The sequence below is a fragment of the Mycotypha africana genome (genome assembly GCF_025528875.1).
Source record: "Mycotypha africana strain NRRL 2978 chromosome Unknown BDF20scaffold_13, whole genome shotgun sequence".
Lineage (NCBI taxonomy): Eukaryota > Fungi > Mucoromycota > Mucoromycetes > Mucorales > Mycotyphaceae > Mycotypha > Mycotypha africana.
In genome coordinates, this window is record NW_026515737.1 from 503,040 (window position 1) to 520,419 (window position 17,380).

The window sequence follows — 17,380 nt, forward strand, 5'->3', positions numbered from 1 at the left end:
AGGTATAATACATAAACAGCGAATATTCTTACTATGGTTACAAACAAGAACAATGGTAAACGATTAAATGATGGTTTTCGCCAATTGAAAGTCACATTGTGGAGTAAAGATATCTTCATTGCAGTTGGCGTATGAATCAACTTTCTTTTCTTCTCCTGTATCCTTTTTTGAAGAAAAGTCGAAATAAGATCGGCTTGAAATGAGGCCACTACAGATAGCTTCATTAGTTGGATTGACCATTTTGGTGATGACCTCTCTTTATTTAGTAAAACAGCATCCTACAATAATATCAAAACAGTTGTATTCAGACACATCTCAAGCACAGCAACAATCCGCTATAGATATGCAGCAAGAAGTTATCATGGGTTATATGGGCAACGAGACACAAAAGTAAGTTTATTATAACTACTTGCTATGAATAGTTGCAAAATATTCAGCATCCATATGTTATTCTAGAGCTGAATTAGGCAGAGCGACATGGAAGGTAAATTATTTGTTATCTATTGGGTATAAGTGCTCAGTTTAGCCTTTTTGCATATACTTATTTCGCATATTCCAGTTCCTTCACACTATGATGGCTAGATACCCCGAAACACCCTCAGCAGAACAACGACAAACATTACATGACTTTCTGTTTTTATTTTCAAGATTATATCCATGTGGTGAATGGTAATGATAAACAGGACCAGATTATCTCTTTCAGGTCATCCTGTACTGATGCCGATTTACTATTTATCAAACAATTTTAGTGCTATACATTTTAGTAACATGCTGAAACTCTATCCGCCACAAACATCATCCAGATTGGCAGCCTCAGAATGGCTATGTGCTATACATAACAAAGTCAACGAAAGGCTTCATAAACCGATTTTCGATTGTAAAGACATCATATCACAGTATCCCTGTGGATGTAGCGACGGAACCGATAATGTAGAATCCACATTAAATATACCAGATGCTGCGCTTAATTAACAGTTTATAATAATGATATTCCAGCATTATCCGATATTTTCGCATTTGCCTGACGACAATGAAATTATAGAGGGCATTTTTTATCAAAATTAAAGCGTTGATAATTCCATAGTTTCGATTTGAGGGAAAAGAATAATCAAGAAGTGTAGTGCAACTATGAAGAATCGATTACATCAACACAGCGAAAAAACAATAATCTACCGTCTTACACAAGCATAAGTAACTACCGCTTCACAGCATGGCATTATTCATAACTAGATGCATATAATTGTGAATTGCAGCTTGAGTACTCGCTTATTGTTCATTAATGAAACGATGTTCACTTCACCATCCACAAATTTACAGTGATCCGAGTTTTGTGGCAATAATAACTAGAAGTGGACTCAGTAACGGGACATTACACTCTGGGTATTGCCTGAAACATTGCTCATTGAGCTATCACGGATTTGTTCTTCTTGCAAAAATCCTTGGTTGCAATTCATTCATGCTGTCAGAGAAGGGGGGGGGGACTTCATTTTTGTAAGACTTTTGGCTATAGTTTCTGCAATCGAACTCGTACATCAACATTCTCGTCTCCTTTTGGTTCTTTAATGCAGCCTATTATTCGATGCCTTCTTTTTCCTTAATTCAGCCGCGGCCAATTCGCTCATAGAGTTTACTGTATATAGAAAAAGCTCTTAAGGAAATGTTTGAATGAGTAGCAGTAGGGCCAAGATCGATGAAGACAATGGAAGAGAATTAACGAACTGGGCAAGAATTTCATTTTTGCTCTGTTCGGGCCATCCTTCTCACATTTGTTACCAAGCATATCGAATCAAACAATCCCGAGCATCATTTGCTTTAATAAAATCAGTCGGCCTCTTTTTCTTTGATTTTTTTTAATTCCCCTTTTTTTTGCCCCTTTAGATTCTTACATAATAACTGTGGACAATGCTAAAGAGTGTAAAACAGCTTAATAAAGCTTCGCAAGTGCCAGCATGGATAAAAGCTTGGGCCTTGATCAGCTCCATCATTGTCACTTGGGTACTTCAAGCTGAGATTGTTGATTGTGAATGAGCCTTTTTGTTAATCTTTTCCGAACAAATAAAATGTAGGATTTTGGCTATTGTTTACTCAGGTAATTAGAAGAGCAGCTGGTTTATAGCGGTTGTTATTCGTAATAGTGAAGCATAGGCTGAATTAAAAGCCATTTGTTATTGAAAAAGACCTCATAGCATGGAAGGAGGCTCTTTAAACTTTCTTTGGAAACCTTATAATTTGTATGCCAAGGTAAAATATGAATTTGTCTTTCTACGGTTGTTTCGGAGTCTAATACGTATCTCCTATTGCCCTGAAAGATTGATCATTTTTACGGTTTACATGCCTTTGAATTACAAGATGGCTTCACAGGTGCTCAAGGTAAGAACGAAATGAAAAATAAAATAGGAATGAAATATAGAGTTCTGTAATCATACTGAAAGCTATCATATTTTCAATACTCTACAGCTGTCATGAATGTCATCGAAACCGCACTAAATCTTCTTTTCTTAAGGCTACTGAGCAGTGAAAATGTGAGTGTTGGTCAAGCCAATCTGGTTGGATTCTCAGCTGCATTGATGACGCTTTCAAAGACTGTCCTCTACTGGCTGATTGAACCTTTTTCGGGGTTTCAGCATATTGGTCACAACAGTTTAAAAGATCTCGTGTTCTTATGGATTGTAAGTACAAAAAAAAAAAAAAGAAAGGTTGCCTGAATCAAATGACAAGACAATTTCTTATTCCTTTTTCTGGTATCCTCATATATGAATGTTGCTATCCGTATGGCTATGATAGATCCCTAATGGTATATGGATCGTTATACCTTCTGCTATAGTATATACACTAGGAAAAGACATTATACACCGCTTGAACGCTAATGAGAAAACAGGAGAGCAAAAAAGCTCATAAAGAAATAAATGTTCCTTTTCCCCGTAGCCTATCAAATCACAACAGACGATGCTGCATTAAAAAATAAACTGGTAGCCTCTCAATAATCAAGTTTTTTTTTTTTCTCAAATGTGTATAAAAATGAACAGACAAATTTGTTAGCTTTATAAGTTCACAGGCTCTTCCTTATTTTTAATCAACCTACTAAATCACTTCAAAAATCGGTTTTGTCCCTACTGTCCCATTCCAGACTACAATGACCTTTAAAGAAATGCTTGACGTTGTAATCACTAGATATGAAGTCAGGGATATCCGCTTTCCTACTTCTCAGCATTTGGACGGCTCGGATGCTATGAACAAAGATCCTGACTATTCTGCCGCCTATATTGTCTTTTATACGGACGCCGAAGAACCGTCGTTGGAAGGACATGGTATGACTTTCACTTGCGGCCGTGGCAATGAAACCGTCTGCTGCTGTATAAAGCAACTCGCTGTCAAGTTTATCAATAAATCGTTGCGAGAACTAGTATCCGATATGCGTTCAACTCATCGTATTTGTACGGGCGATTCTCAGTTACGTTGGATTGGTCCTGAAAAGGGTGTGGTCCATTTGGCAACGGGTGCTGTCATTAACGCCATTTGGGATTTATGGGCAAAGGCCGTAAAGAAGCCTGTGTGGAAGTTAGTGGTGGATATGACACCTGAAGAATTTGTGCAGTGTATTGATTTTCGTTATATTACTGATGTCATCACACCGGAAGAAGCAATTGAGATGCTGCGTGTCAATGTCCCTCATAAAGCGGAATACGAATCCAACGTACTTGTCAATGGTTATCCAAGTTATACGACCTCTGCAGGGTGGTTAGGTAATCTGACAGACGCGGGAAAAAAAAAAAAAAAAAAAAAAAAAGTCCTTTTTAACATGAAGTCTGTTCATATCTATATTCTCAAGGATAGGCTACAGTGATGAGAAAGTTCGCAGACTTATTCGTGAAGCTAGGGCTGAAGGCTTTACTATCTTTAAGCAAAAGGTAGGTAGAGATAAAGCTGCTGATGTGCGTCGCGCCTCTCTTATTCGTGATGAATTTGGTGAAAAAGGCACTTTAATGATGGACGCAAATCAAGTCTGGGATGTTCAAGAAGCAATTGATTGGATGCAAGATTTACTGCCCTTCAAACCTTTATTCATTGAAGAACCTACTTCTCCAGACGATGTGCTTGGTCATGCGGCTATTCGTAAGGCGCTCTTTCCCTATACCAAGGTAGCCACGGGTGAGCATATTCAAAATCGTGTAATTTTCAAACAATTGTTTCAGGCGGAAGCTATTGATTTTTGTCAAATCGATTCTTGTCGTGTTGCTGGTGTTAATGAAATTCTTGCTATACTTTTGATGGCAAAGAAATATAATATACCTGTTTGGCCACACGCAGGTAGGTATGAAAATACATACTTCAAAAAATATCAAGTACTGAGATCTTTTTCTCTTTTTTTTTTTCATGTATTGTATAGGCGGTGTTGGTTTGTGTGAATATGTTCAGCATCTATCTTTAATTGATTATATCTGTGTCACTGGTACCACCGAAGGTCGTGCTTTAGAATATGTAGATCATTTGCATGAACACTTTATCCACCCTGTTATTATGAAGAATGGTCGATATACTGCTCCTCTTGCGCCCGGATATTCTATCGAAATGAAGCGGGATTCTATTGAAGATTACAGCTTTCCTAACGGCAAAGTTCATCGCCAACAATAAGCAGTTATAAATCTACTTTCTCCCCTTAAGTTACTCCCTGTTACTATGTATTATCAAATAAATGTGTTTGTAATCGTTAATTATTTAGCTACCAAGTACTTTTAACACTTTATCTATGCCGATACTATTTCGGTCCACAGTTTTATTTAAAAACGTGCTTTTTGTTGCACACCCTCTGTATCTTCTTCTTACATTGGTCTAATTGTTTCATTGGCATTCTCAGTTGATCGATATTCTAAAGCAATTTATGTAGTTGCAGTATAGAATTTGACGCGATTACTTTAAATGTGAACATAGTCATTCTGACGGATCAAATTTTCAAAAAAGGGACAGCAGTTCTTAACGGAGAGCTTTATGCAGTCAATGGGCAATGATTATTTTTGAGATTGAACTCGAATAACTACTTTCCTTGTATTCCTCGTCCTTGTCGGATGGGTTTTAAGCGCATTAGGGAGTAGTCACATAACTTTAATGAACTGTCAGATAAGTGTTTGAAGCGGTGAAAGTATGAATCTGTTATCATGCATAATTCGCTGCCAAAGCCCGATTTCGTAAAAAAAAGTAACAAACTCTTATTATGAGTGATAATTTATACTACTGCAACTATTATAAGCTTTGTGAATCACTTTAATGATTTAAATGAATTTTCACTAAGAATGGATTAAAGTCATTTGAATCTTAGGATAAGGAAAGTTAAGAATCTGCTATTCCGTCTGTAAAAGGTATACCAATACATAGTCTTACATGCTCATCAAGTGGGTCTTTAATGACTGTTCATCGGTTTTACTAAGGCTCTTCAAGTTATGCTACTCTATGTATCGCATTTAACTGTCAGTAACTCATACTATTTCATGCATATCTTTTCTCTACCCATGGCTCATGTTACACTGTAACAGACAAACTTAGTTGTACATTTTTGTGTAAAAGTATTGCCAACTATGTGTGCTCCGATTGACAGCGTCGACAATGCTATAAGGAACATAAAAATATCATTATGTCGGTAGCATACGCTGGAGTGATATTGGAGCACATAATGGGGTAAATAAATGAGTGCACATTACCTGCTTTTGGAAGCTTTTTGTAATTGATTGCTTACCCGTATATATTGCTAATGTCGTACACTCCACACGTTGCTTTGGATACTAAATGCCGAGAAGGGCAAGCTTCTAATTGGACCAACGTAGAATTTAATTTTGGCTTGAGCCCGAACTCCTTCTTCAGAGAAGCTCTCTAATTTTCAGATCCCTAGTTTGGAAAGCTTTCAACGAGTAACACGATTTTCAACTCATGGGCATACGAATTCGACAAGAAAAAAAAAAAAAAAAAGAGGAAGGAGGCATCAATATAAAGTTTTAAACTTAAAAAATTAGTTCTTGCTATTTTGCTTCTTCCTTTCTTCTTTTTTAATTTGTTCTATATTTCTACACAGGTTAAAGAGCTTTTAACAAAATGGTAATGGTTCGCTTCAAAAACACAAAAAAAACTATGATTTCTGCTATGTACAGAGAAGACGAACTAACACGCATATATATATACAGAATGACAACTACGATATCATTGTCCTTGGTACAGGTTTGACTGAATGTATATTGTCCGGTATCTTTTCTGTTGAAGGGAAGAAAGTACTGCACATGGATCGCAATGATTATTACGGCGCTGAATCAGCATCATTGAATCTTACTCAGGTACAAACACTACACACGCACTATTTTTGACGGGTTAGATCAAATTATTGATGAGATGCAATAGCTTTACAGAAAGTTTAGGCCTCATACTGAGGTGCCCTCTGAATTGGGACGCGATCGAGACTACAATATCGACCTTATTCCCAAATTTATGATGGCTAATGGTGAGATTGTCCGTTTCTTGACCCATACTGATGTCACCCGCTATCTCGAATTCAAGCAAATTGCTGGTTCCTTTGTTTACAAGGATGGAAAGATTTGTAAAGTGCCCGCTAGTGAAACAGAAGCTATCTCTACGTCCTTGCTGGGCATTGCTGAAAAACGTCGTTTGCAAAAGTTTTTTGAATTTATTCAAAACTGGAAGGATGACGATGAATCCACTCACAAGGGTAATTCTAACAAAATAGACGGACAACAGTAATATTGATCCATCTGATCTAATTAACGCAAGTTGTTATTGATTACACAAAGGTTTAAATCTGGATGATAACACCATGATGGAGGTATATCAAAAATTCGGATTAGAACCTGCAACCCAAGATTTCATTGGTAAGATTGGGTAAATCATACGATAAGAAAAGCGGGAAGCAAACTTACTAACGTTTTTCTATCTCGTTCCATTTGTCTTCGCTCTAATAAGGACATGCTATGGCGCTTCATTTGGATGATCAATATCTTCAAAAAGCAGCCCGTGAAACTGTTGATAAAATTATTCTTTATGTCGCCTCTATGGCTCGTTATGGTAAGAGCCCTTATATCTACCCCCTCCACGGTTTAGGTGAGCTTCCTCAATCTTTCGCTAGGTAAAGTATACACATGTACGGACATTGAAAAACAGAGTTGTGGATGGGTTTAGTGGTTGATGAAGAATAGTAAAACAGGATCACAAGGAAGGAGTTTGTTTGCTTTAAGACAAATCCCCTATAATTCGAATATTCTTCTCATTACCCTCTTTCTTGCCTCCTTAACCACATAAACATATATTATAGATTGAGTGCTATTTATGGCGGAACTTATATGCTTGATAAAGCTGCTGATGAAATTCTTTATGATGCTAATGGTGTTGCTATTGGTATACGCTCTGGAACAGAAACAGCCAAAGCTAAACAAATCATTTGTGACCCTTCTTATGCTAAAGACAAAGTGAAATCCGTCGGCCACGTTGTTCGTGCCATTTGTTTCTTAAAGGAACCTATTCCTAACACCTCCGACGCCGATTCTGTTCAAATTGTGCTTCCACAGAATGAAATAGGCCGCAAGCACGATGTCTATGTTGCATGTGTTTCAAGCACGCATGCTGTTTGTCCAAAGGATATGTACTTGGCTATTGTTTCAACCATTGTCGAAGAGAATGTAGAAGAGCCTGAAAGTGAAATCAAAGCAGGCTTAGATCTATTAGGAGACGTCTATGACAAATTTGTGTCTGTGTCCACCATTGATGAGCCTCTTGCTGATGGTACAGCAGATCACGTCTTTGTCTCCAAGTCCTATGATGCGACCTCACATTTCGAATCTGTCTGTGATGATGTTAAGAGTATCTACAAGCGTATGACTGGAAAAGAACTTGTTTTGAAAAAAAGAAATATAGAGGTGAATGATGAAACTGAAGCTTAGATTGTCTGAACAAAAAACCTCTCATCGTCCCAAATATAACCAACAATACTGTTACCCAATTTTATGAACACGTAAAAACTCACTATTTTAGCTAACTTATTTTGCATAGTCTATCATTAACAAATAAAGAGCTCGTTTTGGTCTTCTTCTCTAATCTTCTTCCATAGTCAACGGAATATCAAATCAGCATAATTCTAGAGATCTTTCAATCTTAGTGCAATGATAACGCCTTTATGAAAAAAGTCAACCGCTTGGCTCGCGACTATCCCTTCCCGTAGGAAGTAAGTCGGCAAGCAAACGTTCAAATACAATTTGATTAGAAATGGAATCACCTTATCGCTAGACCCTCCCTTAAGCAGTTGTGAACAGATTGTGTTTTCACCTTTTGAAAACAGGTTCTTTACAATTGCACATTCTTCTATCTTTTATGTCAATTTTGTATTTCTCAATAAAGGGTATCAGTTTTATAATGCTTCTTGTGCAGAAAACACGTTCAAAAACAAATAGGCTACCAAATCTGTTTAAAATAAATAGCTTCCTGTTATCAACAAAGGTTAGGTAAGCCTTATGTGCCTTATCAAGAGAGCGACTCGAAATTTAGAAAACATTTCACCTCTGTTCCAGCTGTCTTCATTTCTAACTCTAAGAAAAAAAAATTAAGATCGCTCGTGCAAGCAAGTTGTCGTTGAGAACCAACTATATCCCTTGAGATTCTCTTCTAAAGGTATGATACTCAATAGAGTAAACATCTATTTATGCAGTCCAGAAATGTTTGGAGAGAACCATGATAAAAAGCAGTCCGAGTTGGAAAATTAGGGAAAATGTCAAAAATTCAGAATGTCAAAAAAAGCCTTCAAATTCTCCCTTTAACATTTAGATTTTTTTATAAAACCATGCCCAAATCCAAACGTAGCACTATTGGTATGTCTTATTTGATAATTTCAAATGTAATCCTGCCGGGTTATTAACGTTTATTTGAATAGTTTCCTTGACCAAAACTGATAAAAAGGGTCGTGAAGGAAAAGAAAAATTAATGGAAGATGTAAGTTTTTCTTTGCTTGTCTGATTAGATCGATGTGTTGACAGAAGGCATTAACTGTTTTAATTTGGCAGATCCATGAATGTGTTGATAAATACGATTATCTATACTTATACTCGGTGAAGGATATGCGTAATACATATCTGAAAGAAATCCGTCATGATTTTAAAGATTCACGGTTTTTCTTTGGTAAGAATCGAGTGATGGCAAAAGCACTCGGTACTAGTGCTGAAGAAGAATATAAAGAAGGATTATCTGCCATTGCCAAGGTAAAAGCCCATACAATAAAACAACACTATCCGCCAAGCAAAGTATATGAACAAACATCTTCATTTTAATTGTTTAGGATTTAAATAGTGAAGTAGGCCTATTATTCACCAACAAAACACCAGAGGAAGTAAAGAATTACTTTGACGAGTTTGTTCGACCTGATTATGCACGTTCTGGAGCGATTGCTACAGAAACTATCACTATTCCTGAAGGACCCGTTAAACGCGGAGTGGATCCTATGCCTCACAATATGGAGCCTTTATTAAGACAATTGGGCATGCCCACAGTATTGAAGAATGGTATTGTTACCTTACTGGTACCCTATACCGTTTGTATGGAAGGAGAAACACTTTCCAGCAATCAAGCACATCTTTTGAAACTTTTTTATCACCAGTTGGCCGAGTTCCGTGTGGATTTGATTAGTTGCTATCATAATGGTCAAGTGCACTCCTTTGAAGAGTAAACTTTTTCAGTATATTTTTTATCAGTAAACTTGTACACACAAGACTTTTCTATATTTAACCTTTTTTTAGATTATATTTGTACGCGTTTCTTTTTTCTTTATATCATAATCATTCCTCTCCATTTGTAAACGTAACTATGTTTCCTCTTTGCCAATAAATCAATGCAGAATGGACATCTAAGCCACTGATTTTGCTGAATGCGAATAAACCTTACCCCTTTTTTATGCTGATATTCTCTTTTAGAGACGTGTTATCGGGTAAACGATCGTTAAATGACGGGATCACTGACACCATATGGTAAATCACTGAGCCAAGAAAGAGAATAGAGAGATGGAAGAAAAAAAAATGGATTATAATGTCAGCTGAGACACTTAAACGACAGATATTTTATTAATGCTGTTATGTAGAGGAACAACGTCTCAAGAATATTGAGAGGAATAAAGCACTTTTACAATCTTTAGAGATTGAATCAGCAAAAGATTCGCTCACGTCAATTGCCATCGAAGGGTAACATATTACCAAATAAAGTCTAAAAAGGCATCAAAAGGCAGGAATTTTATTCTTATCCGTGATAATAGTGAGAAAGAAGTCAAAAACAGTACCAACGCCAAACGACAACGAACTACAACTACTAAAGGTATATATATATATATATATATATACAAATATAGATATATTATGCAGTTGACGGCATGATAGTGTGAGTTTGATCATTTGACGTATATACTCTATATTGCTTTGCTGTTAAATTTTTCCAAACAACAATAGCCAAACAACGAAAGGTACCAGAAAAGCCAGTTAGTATTAGAAAATCTTCGAGATTAAGAGGAGAAGCACCATTAGAAATTGAAATAGATAAGGAGAACAATATTGAACTATTAAATGAGCAGCTTAAGGTAAATAGAGCAAGGTGCATCCAACTGTATCAACGGTTAAGAAAACGTCGCTTACACCTTCTATATTGTGCTACAAAAAGAACGACCCAAGATACCAAGATATTCTAGATGAAGGCAAATTACTGACAGCGAAAGAATACTTTAGTAAGGAAATTCGAGAAAAAGCCATCATTACAGATGGACACTTCAAAGGTTGGGTCAATCCAGTGATCGTCAAGAAATACGGATTGGAATCATCCGCCACTGAGGCTTGGGAGAAAAATGGCGGCGGAACGTATTCCTTCTTGGATCCTACAGGAAGTGGCAAGAAGCGGAAACGAGGATCAGCGACCAATGCCAAAGTAAGAAAAGAAACTTCCCCATATGCGTCAATAGCAAGAAGGCTTATACAGAATTTGTTATTTGAACTATTGAGGCAGACGCTTCGAAGATGTTCAAAAAAAATCCAAATCAATACTTTTATAGATTGAACGAGCCCGGTGAAGTGCAATGGTTTCATGATTGGTCAGAGGAAGAAAAGGCGCTTTTCATCGAGGTAAGAACCAAAAGCGATTTACCCCTCGAGTTCCTCGCAATGGCTGATTTGAAAATGATATTTTGCCCGTTGCATTAGGTTGCCAAAGAGCATGGCTGCGGTGACAAGGTAAGTAAATCATCAGAACTTTAAATATGGTTTTTCCCTAGAGTAGGGGAAACTAAATAACCTGCACACATGGCTTACATTTGGCTTCTATTTCTTCTAGTGGGGATTATTCGCAAGTTACATACCACATCGGTAAGGATTTTAGCTATTTTTACAAACTTATTTGATTGTGCGACTGGTTGTCTCACCGTTTTATTTGAATAGTGTTGGCTATCAATGCAGCAGTAAGTAGCTTTCATAAAAAAAATCAAAAAGATTGCATGTGGATTATCTCACACTATTTGTAAGGCTTTTATCGACACGAGATTATCAAGAATGGCATTGTTTTTGATCCTAATTTCCAAGTAAGTCATGCGGTTTCGTTTGAGTGCATTTAATAAGTATTTCAAGAGTAACTAACTGGATGAATTGATCAGTTTACACCCTCGGGCGAGCCTGTGTACGTTGGTGCAAATCGCTCACGACGCTAGCAGTTGTAACTGAGCTTCATTTATTCGAATTATAATCGTATACCAGGCATTTAATAATAATCATTCTTTGCATCTATTTTATTAAGAATTCACACTATTTTCTACAAATAAACGGCCCACCCTGTCAAAACCGATTATGTTATGGCGGGATGCAGCATGATATATAATCCTTCAACCCATGGCTTATGCCCCTAATGATAGATATTAATTAGGTTTTTATGGTAGTATCAGGTCGGTAAATTGCCTGGTTTGAGAGGCATTTTTGTAGCCGTACTCTTTCAAGTTGTATCGTTGACGATACCAGTTTAATGAAAGTCATTTGATAAGGGTCCTTTGGCGGAAAAGGGGGTGGATTTTGAAGATGAGATAGTCTCACGTGCTGTGATTATAGTTTTGTTCAATAAACTGAATGCTCGCAGTTGGTGTGTCTATGTCAACGAAGGTCCCTGTTGTCGTTAATTAAATGTTAATGAATTTGATGGAGGATATTTTTCTTACTTTTCCAAGCATGGCTACAAAAAGAAAAAGAAATAAAAAAATAGAGAAAAAGTAGGAGGTGTTGTAGGTCTTAGTGACGAAAACATTCTGCTATGGGCATTTTTTCTGGTTCTTTTTGATGGTATAATCACTTGTTTTTTATCACTAACACTTGTCTGACTATACTTCAATTCCGAAACAAAAAAAAAAATGAGACGCTAAACATTAAATAGCACTCAAAGAAATGCTGAATGAATGAATTCTAGTATAGTGAAAAGTGAGATCCGACACGAAATATCAGGGTTCTGATGACTTGAGATGATATACAATTGTTTTTGATGAGGCATGGCCATCCTTTTCAGGAGCAACGCGCTTTCTTCCTTTAATTTTTTTTTTTCTGTTTTGCAATAAAGCATGTGCACAATATACGCGTGCGTTTTCCAACCATATTCCGCGTGAGCTTGTAACAAAAGGGTCGCCCAAGGGATTGCCCACGTTTTACCTTGGAAAAAATGAAATAAAATAAACATTTCGTTAAAAGGAGCTTATATCCCATACAAGTATATTTGACAGCTGTCGTCAACAGTTTTTACAGTAGTGAGAAAGAAAATACTTAATAAAACTTTTCCCTCCTATACCCTGCGTTATTGACGTATATTGGCTCATATATGTTATCCAATCATAGCTTATAGGACCCTTGGATTTCCAAATTATTATACTTCTCCCTTTAACGTTTCTTTTGTGCTACTGACCTGTCGTAAATGTTGGGCAATCGCTTTTTAGATGGTAAGAATGAACTGTCAGCTCTAGTACGAGTAGAGCGAAAAGCCACAGCTAATGTATAACAATACAAAAGATGTTATCACAAATTCTCCTTTAATTGCTTTCAACAAACAATTTCTTCAAACCCGGTGAAAGGTATAAATATAGTAAAGCCTAGAAAAGTAATTCGATGCGATGTGTCAAGAATTACTATGTTAACCGTAGAGAGTCCCTTTCGAAAGGAGATAAACTTTATGGCTTATGTCTATCAATCATCAAAACAATAATTAGACAGTTATAACGGTAACAAAAGGAAACGTGGTCCGTTAAAAAAGTGTTTTTCAGCGCTGAATTTGTTATTTTTCTGTTAAACGTAGTTGTAGATCTGGCTGTCATGTACGAAGTATACTTATTTTTATAATTATGCCTGGTTTTCAGTCCTGACTATTTCATAAGCATTACGAACAATGAATTATCAACATCTCGCCTGTTTGGGCAGGCTTGGTCATATGTATTTTCATCGAGATATAAGAATCAATATTCTACTCCTTTTTACCTTTTATTTTCTGACAAATGTGAATTTCTAATGAATTTATACAGCCTGCTTTAGCTACACTGGTCTACGGGGAATAATATTGAGGAGAAGGGGCCATTTTATTTGAAAACGTATATAAATGCCATTTCAAAATCGAAAACAATCCTTCCTTCAACTATTACATTACTACCTCAGTACCTGAAATAAACTCAATCAGTCTTATTCTTTATCTACTTTACATTACAGTCGATTAGAATTTTAAAATGGATATTCAAAGCTTATTATGCACTCAACAAGTCATTCATACAGATGAAGTATGCTATAAGAACACTGCAAGTCTTAAAAGTCACAATCACCTTAGAACTCCCTCTTGGTCCACAGCATCATGCGTATCTTCTCCAGACAGCCCCGCCTCCGCATCTACTGCATATTATTCGATCCCCTCATCCCCCGAATTGGATATGAGGCCCTCAACACCTTTACAAATGAGTCTCATTGACCATAACGTACAACGCAATAATAAGCATGATAATTATAGCCGTGTCTCTTCTTCAACTCAAACTAGGACACCATGGTCTGTAGAAGAAGATCAGTTATTGCAGCAAGGTTACTCTCAAGGCCTATCTTGGGCAATGATTTCTACTATTTACTTACCACATCGCTCTCGTGGCTGCTGCTGGGGGCGTTTCAAGACCTTGCGCTCAAAGGCGTTAGAACGTAAAGAATGGACAGAATCTGAAGACCGTCTTTTGTTACTAGCTATCAAAAAGAACTCACGTTTGTTCAAGCAAGCTTGGAAAGCAGTGGCTCGTGATATTGGCAATAGAAATTGGAAAGAATGTGAAAGTCGATCTTTGAAAATTGGTAACAGTGGTCTTATCAGAAAGAAGCAATACCAGCCACAACAGCTGCTGCAACAACGTCAGCATCCCTAAAAATAAAAAAAAATAGAATGATCAGAAAAAAATCAAAAAAAAAAATCAAAAAAAAAACCAACAAAAAAAAAAAAAAAAAAAAAAAAAAAAACTATTTTTTCACGAATTCCCATTGCTAAATTGCAGCATATCAGCATTGGTTGATCCCTCGATGCTCATCAATTCTCGGTGCTTTTTCCCCCTATATCAACTGTGCACTCCATCGGACTTTTTACTGCTTTATAACTTATTATTCTCTATGGCTATTCAATTCTTCGTTTTCTTAACATTTATGCCTATTTTCTACGACCTTACTTTTCTATATGTTATGACTGCTTATTTCTCTCCAACGTAGCTTTCGACTTTGTTTTTGAATTTCTTTTTCAATATGCCCTGACGGGTCTTGCACATTGACATTTAATTGTATTTAACATAATTCATAGTTCTTTCATCAATAAAATCACTATTTTAAATATTGACTCTACTGCTCTGCTGGCCAACTGAAAATAATACTCGTTATTTTGAGAACCTTTTATCCTTATTTCAGTGTCAATTATATCTATAGAAAAGTTCTTTTCTCTGTTGAATTCTTCTACATTCCGAAATTTGAAACCTACACTAATCCTTATAAAAAAATACCGTTTTCTGTTTCTTTCGGCTCCTAGTGGTTTCGTTGTTGTCTCTTGTCTTTCAACTTTTTTTTCTTCTCGATAATTTTTTCTAGTATCAGATACAACTTTGTCAAATCCAACACATAACAACGCAGAACAATAAATAGGAAAACCATGCCGCTAATATGAAAAAGTTTCTGTTCACTCTATTACTGGCTTTGATTGCTTTCACAGAGACATCATTTCAGCTTGACTACAGCAATAAGAAATCAAAAGTACCTGAATGTTCAAAGAACCCGAATTACAACGCTAATATTCGACCTAGAATAGCTGTCATTTCACATGATTCTGCTATCAATACATTCACCCAGAATCCAGAACAAGGCGCTAGAGATGCTGCTACCATACTCGATGTACAATTAGAATGGAATAGTCATTTTATTAATTCAGCTTCAAAGATGAAATCAGATATTTATGATGCAGTGAATGATGTATGATATTTTCATAAAAAAAAAAGAAAAAAAGATATTGGCTGATTTGCTTCCTAACGTTCAATCTTTTTTCTCATCTTTCTTGTGTTGGAATGGAATAACACAAATCTAGAAAGTAGACGGTATCATTGTTACTATTCCCAATCAGGAAGTGTTAGAGGCAGTGAAATATGCTATTTCAAAGAATATACCCGTACTCGTTTATAGTGCCGGCTTAGAATATGCCGAACAGTTAGGGCTCACCAGAATTCTCTTGCGAAACAGAGATTCTGGTTATGAAATAGCCAGAGAGCTTTTGCGCAGAGGTTATACCAATCCACTTGTCATTCAGATATCCACCATAGATGATGTTACCTTTGGCTCTCGTCTTCTTGGTATTGGGGACGTATTTGGCAAACAGCCTGACTTGCTTGTGATTTCGGACGAGAACGATACAATTCAATCGATTAACACACTCACAGATCATTTGATAAAGAATACGCAGTACGATTCTGTTATTTCGTTAGGAGGATCTGTATGTTTTAAGCGAATTTAAGGATTTTATGACTTCATGTTAATGCACTTTTTTCTTGACTTCCTTTTTGTATGATAGCAAGGCACAAGTATAGTTAGCACTGCAGCTTTAAGTGTGCTGCGTAACAATACCAACAGAAAGCTAGGTGTTGCTTTTTTTGATACCAGTGATATGAGCATGCCGACCTTGATTGCAGAACATAAAGATGTTTTTGGAATCTCTCAATTGCCGTACTTTCAAGCCGCCTTACCTGTTTTTATCATGTATTTAAGAGTGAGTCTTGCTCTCTTTTGTTTGTATATTGCGGATTCAAAACCCTTACTGACAGTCATATCATCTACACTGATCCAGATTATTACTGGATTTGACGTATTTAAAAATCAAACGATCGACACAGGCCCGATTTGGGTTACCAATGACACATGGCCCTTAGTTAAGCAAAACGAGCAAACGACCCTTATCCCACTGAAAGAAAAAGATGCTAAAGTGGGGGCAATCGTACCCAATTCAGAGGGCGACTCCTATAATGGTGCTATTCTTGCGGGTTTTCGTGAACTTGCTACTCGATTAAACTGGCATGTCTGGAATGTTGTTGAGGTATACGCGCGGAATCTGAAAATTAGAAAAGTGAGAAATAATATACTAACTTTGTTTGTTATAATCTTTCTGTATCACAATAGAGTGGACCGCTTGGTAGTACAAAAGAAATTTCTCCTGCAGATCCTCACTGATCATTATCAACTGACTCCTCTTTCTTTTTCTCTTTTTGGAAAAATTATTATTGTTAAAGGCGTTAGTTTGCAATTGAAGAGGGAAATCGATCATTATGTAGAAAAGCAAGTTGCTGGTTTTCTCATTCAAACAAGCAATCCCGATGTTCTTAGTTATGCTCTTACGAAAGTCAACAACACGGATATTCCGATGGTTACGTTAGGCAACTTCTATGAGCCTTTGGATTTCATAATAACACGGTAAATTGTAAACAAACATTAGTATAGATAATGTCGATACACCTAACATTTCTTGAATTTTTTGGTTTTTTTTTTTTTTTTTTTTTTTTTTCTTGCTTTTCTTAGTTCACTACATAGTCTTTCACTTGACACAAATGAGTTAGCTAAGAGTGTCGCTGAAAAGGTCCTGGTAGATGACTCCACTCGACCGTTATGTGTTTCTGAATTAACACCTTGGAAAGAAAGTCAGTTTTGTGATTTATTCTATCAACAGCTTCGATCAATTGCACAATCAAGGAATATTTCTATTCAAACCTATCCCATTTACAAGCTGAATATATCAACAGACCCATCCATGGATTATGACATGGCTACTATACTAGGCGCATTGAAGAATGAAAACAACACTGCAA

The 17,380-nt window shown here is 36.5% G+C and overlaps 8 protein-coding genes across 8 annotated transcripts; all 8 read left to right on the forward strand.

Moving 5' to 3' along the window:
- Positions 1 to 454: 454 nt before the first annotated feature.
- Positions 455 to 972, forward strand: BDF20DRAFT_828482 (ERV/ALR sulfhydryl oxidase domain-containing protein; the record flags this gene model as incomplete). Its single annotated transcript, XM_053078253.1, has 3 exons — positions 455 to 484; positions 560 to 669; positions 750 to 972. Coding segments are annotated over 3 exons (363 nt in total), but the record flags the coding sequence as incomplete, so codon positions are not given.
- Positions 973 to 1,902: 930 nt separating this feature from the next.
- On the forward strand, positions 1,903 to 2,898 carry BDF20DRAFT_828687 (uncharacterized protein; the record flags this gene model as incomplete). Its single annotated transcript, XM_053078266.1, has 6 exons — positions 1,903 to 1,995; positions 2,067 to 2,089; positions 2,178 to 2,241; positions 2,310 to 2,370; positions 2,458 to 2,669; positions 2,785 to 2,898. The coding sequence occupies 6 exons, from the start codon at positions 1,903 to 1,905 to the stop codon at positions 2,896 to 2,898; spliced, it is 567 nt and encodes a 188-aa protein (XP_052931592.1).
- Positions 2,899 to 3,019: 121 nt separating this feature from the next.
- BDF20DRAFT_898534 (enolase C-terminal domain-like protein) lies at positions 3,020 to 4,744 on the forward strand. The gene is made up of 3 exons (XM_053082620.1): positions 3,020 to 3,738; positions 3,830 to 4,308; positions 4,388 to 4,744. Exons 1-3 carry the CDS (start codon positions 3,134 to 3,136, stop codon positions 4,630 to 4,632), a joined length of 1,329 nt encoding a protein of 442 aa, XP_052931593.1. The 5' UTR covers positions 3,020 to 3,133; the 3' UTR covers positions 4,633 to 4,744.
- Positions 4,745 to 6,030: 1,286 nt separating this feature from the next.
- Positions 6,031 to 8,139, forward strand: BDF20DRAFT_898535 (GDP dissociation inhibitor). The gene is made up of 6 exons (XM_053082621.1): positions 6,031 to 6,084; positions 6,171 to 6,317; positions 6,382 to 6,706; positions 6,789 to 6,866; positions 6,958 to 7,120; positions 7,307 to 8,139. Exons 1-6 carry the CDS (start codon positions 6,082 to 6,084, stop codon positions 7,929 to 7,931), a joined length of 1,341 nt encoding a protein of 446 aa, XP_052931594.1. The 5' UTR covers positions 6,031 to 6,081; the 3' UTR covers positions 7,932 to 8,139.
- Positions 8,140 to 8,803: 664 nt separating this feature from the next.
- On the forward strand, positions 8,804 to 9,939 carry BDF20DRAFT_898538 (ribosomal protein L10-domain-containing protein). The gene is made up of 4 exons (XM_053082622.1): positions 8,804 to 8,852; positions 8,915 to 8,973; positions 9,045 to 9,239; positions 9,317 to 9,939. Exons 1-4 carry the CDS (start codon positions 8,825 to 8,827, stop codon positions 9,701 to 9,703), a joined length of 669 nt encoding a protein of 222 aa, XP_052931595.1. The 5' UTR covers positions 8,804 to 8,824; the 3' UTR covers positions 9,704 to 9,939.
- BDF20DRAFT_898539 (uncharacterized protein) lies at positions 9,812 to 11,870 on the forward strand. The gene is made up of 12 exons (XM_053082623.1): positions 9,812 to 9,834; positions 9,948 to 10,001; positions 10,112 to 10,211; positions 10,283 to 10,341; positions 10,473 to 10,600; positions 10,681 to 10,941; positions 11,016 to 11,135; positions 11,214 to 11,243; positions 11,344 to 11,375; positions 11,448 to 11,467; positions 11,532 to 11,587; positions 11,660 to 11,870. The coding sequence occupies exons 2-12, from the start codon at positions 9,977 to 9,979 to the stop codon at positions 11,711 to 11,713; spliced, it is 885 nt and encodes a 294-aa protein (XP_052931596.1). The 5' UTR covers positions 9,812 to 9,834; positions 9,948 to 9,976; the 3' UTR covers positions 11,714 to 11,870.
- A 2,165-nt stretch (positions 11,871 to 14,035) lies between these two features.
- BDF20DRAFT_799165 (uncharacterized protein) lies at positions 14,036 to 14,332 on the forward strand (the record flags this gene model as incomplete). Its single annotated transcript, XM_053076333.1, has 1 exon — positions 14,036 to 14,332. A coding segment is annotated over one exon (297 nt), but the record flags the coding sequence as incomplete, so codon positions are not given.
- A 645-nt stretch (positions 14,333 to 14,977) lies between these two features.
- On the forward strand, positions 14,978 to 17,029 carry BDF20DRAFT_205332 (uncharacterized protein). The gene is made up of 6 exons (XM_053074916.1): positions 14,978 to 15,503; positions 15,616 to 16,017; positions 16,096 to 16,290; positions 16,369 to 16,614; positions 16,698 to 16,710; positions 16,808 to 17,029. Exons 1-6 carry the CDS (start codon positions 15,198 to 15,200, stop codon positions 16,990 to 16,992), a joined length of 1,347 nt encoding a protein of 448 aa, XP_052931598.1. The 5' UTR covers positions 14,978 to 15,197; the 3' UTR covers positions 16,993 to 17,029.
- The last annotated feature ends 351 nt before the right edge of the window (positions 17,030 to 17,380 follow it).

Excerpts from the sequence above, each read along its gene's own strand:
- BDF20DRAFT_898534 (XM_053082620.1), top strand. The coding sequence starts at position 3,134 with ATGACCTTTAAAGAAATGCTTGACGTTGTAATCACTAGATATGAAGTC. Across the intron at positions 3,739-3,829 it reads TATACGACCTCTGCAGGGTG|GATAGGCTACAGTGATGAGA; the intron begins GTTAGGTAATCT and ends TATATTCTCAAG. Across the intron at positions 4,309-4,387 it reads ACCTGTTTGGCCACACGCAG|GCGGTGTTGGTTTGTGTGAA; the intron begins GTAGGTATGAAA and ends TGTATTGTATAG.
- BDF20DRAFT_898535 (XM_053082621.1), top strand. Across the intron at positions 6,707-6,788 it reads CGATGAATCCACTCACAAGG|GTTTAAATCTGGATGATAAC; the intron begins GTAATTCTAACA and ends GATTACACAAAG. Across the intron at positions 6,867-6,957 it reads TGCAACCCAAGATTTCATTG|GACATGCTATGGCGCTTCAT; the intron begins GTAAGATTGGGT and ends CGCTCTAATAAG.
- BDF20DRAFT_205332 (XM_053074916.1), top strand. The coding sequence starts at position 15,198 with ATGAAAAAGTTTCTGTTCACTCTATTACTGGCTTTGATTGCTTTCACA. Across the intron at positions 15,504-15,615 it reads TTTATGATGCAGTGAATGAT|AAAGTAGACGGTATCATTGT; the intron begins GTATGATATTTT and ends ACACAAATCTAG. Across the intron at positions 16,018-16,095 it reads TTATTTCGTTAGGAGGATCT|CAAGGCACAAGTATAGTTAG; the intron begins GTATGTTTTAAG and ends TTTGTATGATAG.
- BDF20DRAFT_898539 (XM_053082623.1), top strand. The coding sequence starts at position 9,977 with ATGACGGGATCACTGACACCATATG. Across the intron at positions 10,002-10,111 it reads GGGATCACTGACACCATATG|AGGAACAACGTCTCAAGAAT; the intron begins GTAAATCACTGA and ends GCTGTTATGTAG. Across the intron at positions 10,942-11,015 it reads GATCAGCGACCAATGCCAAA|GCAGACGCTTCGAAGATGTT; the intron begins GTAAGAAAAGAA and ends TGAACTATTGAG.
- BDF20DRAFT_898538 (XM_053082622.1), top strand. The coding sequence starts at position 8,825 with ATGCCCAAATCCAAACGTAGCACTATTG. Across the intron at positions 8,853-8,914 it reads ATCCAAACGTAGCACTATTG|TTTCCTTGACCAAAACTGAT; the intron begins GTATGTCTTATT and ends TTATTTGAATAG. Across the intron at positions 8,974-9,044 it reads AAGAAAAATTAATGGAAGAT|ATCCATGAATGTGTTGATAA; the intron begins GTAAGTTTTTCT and ends TTAATTTGGCAG.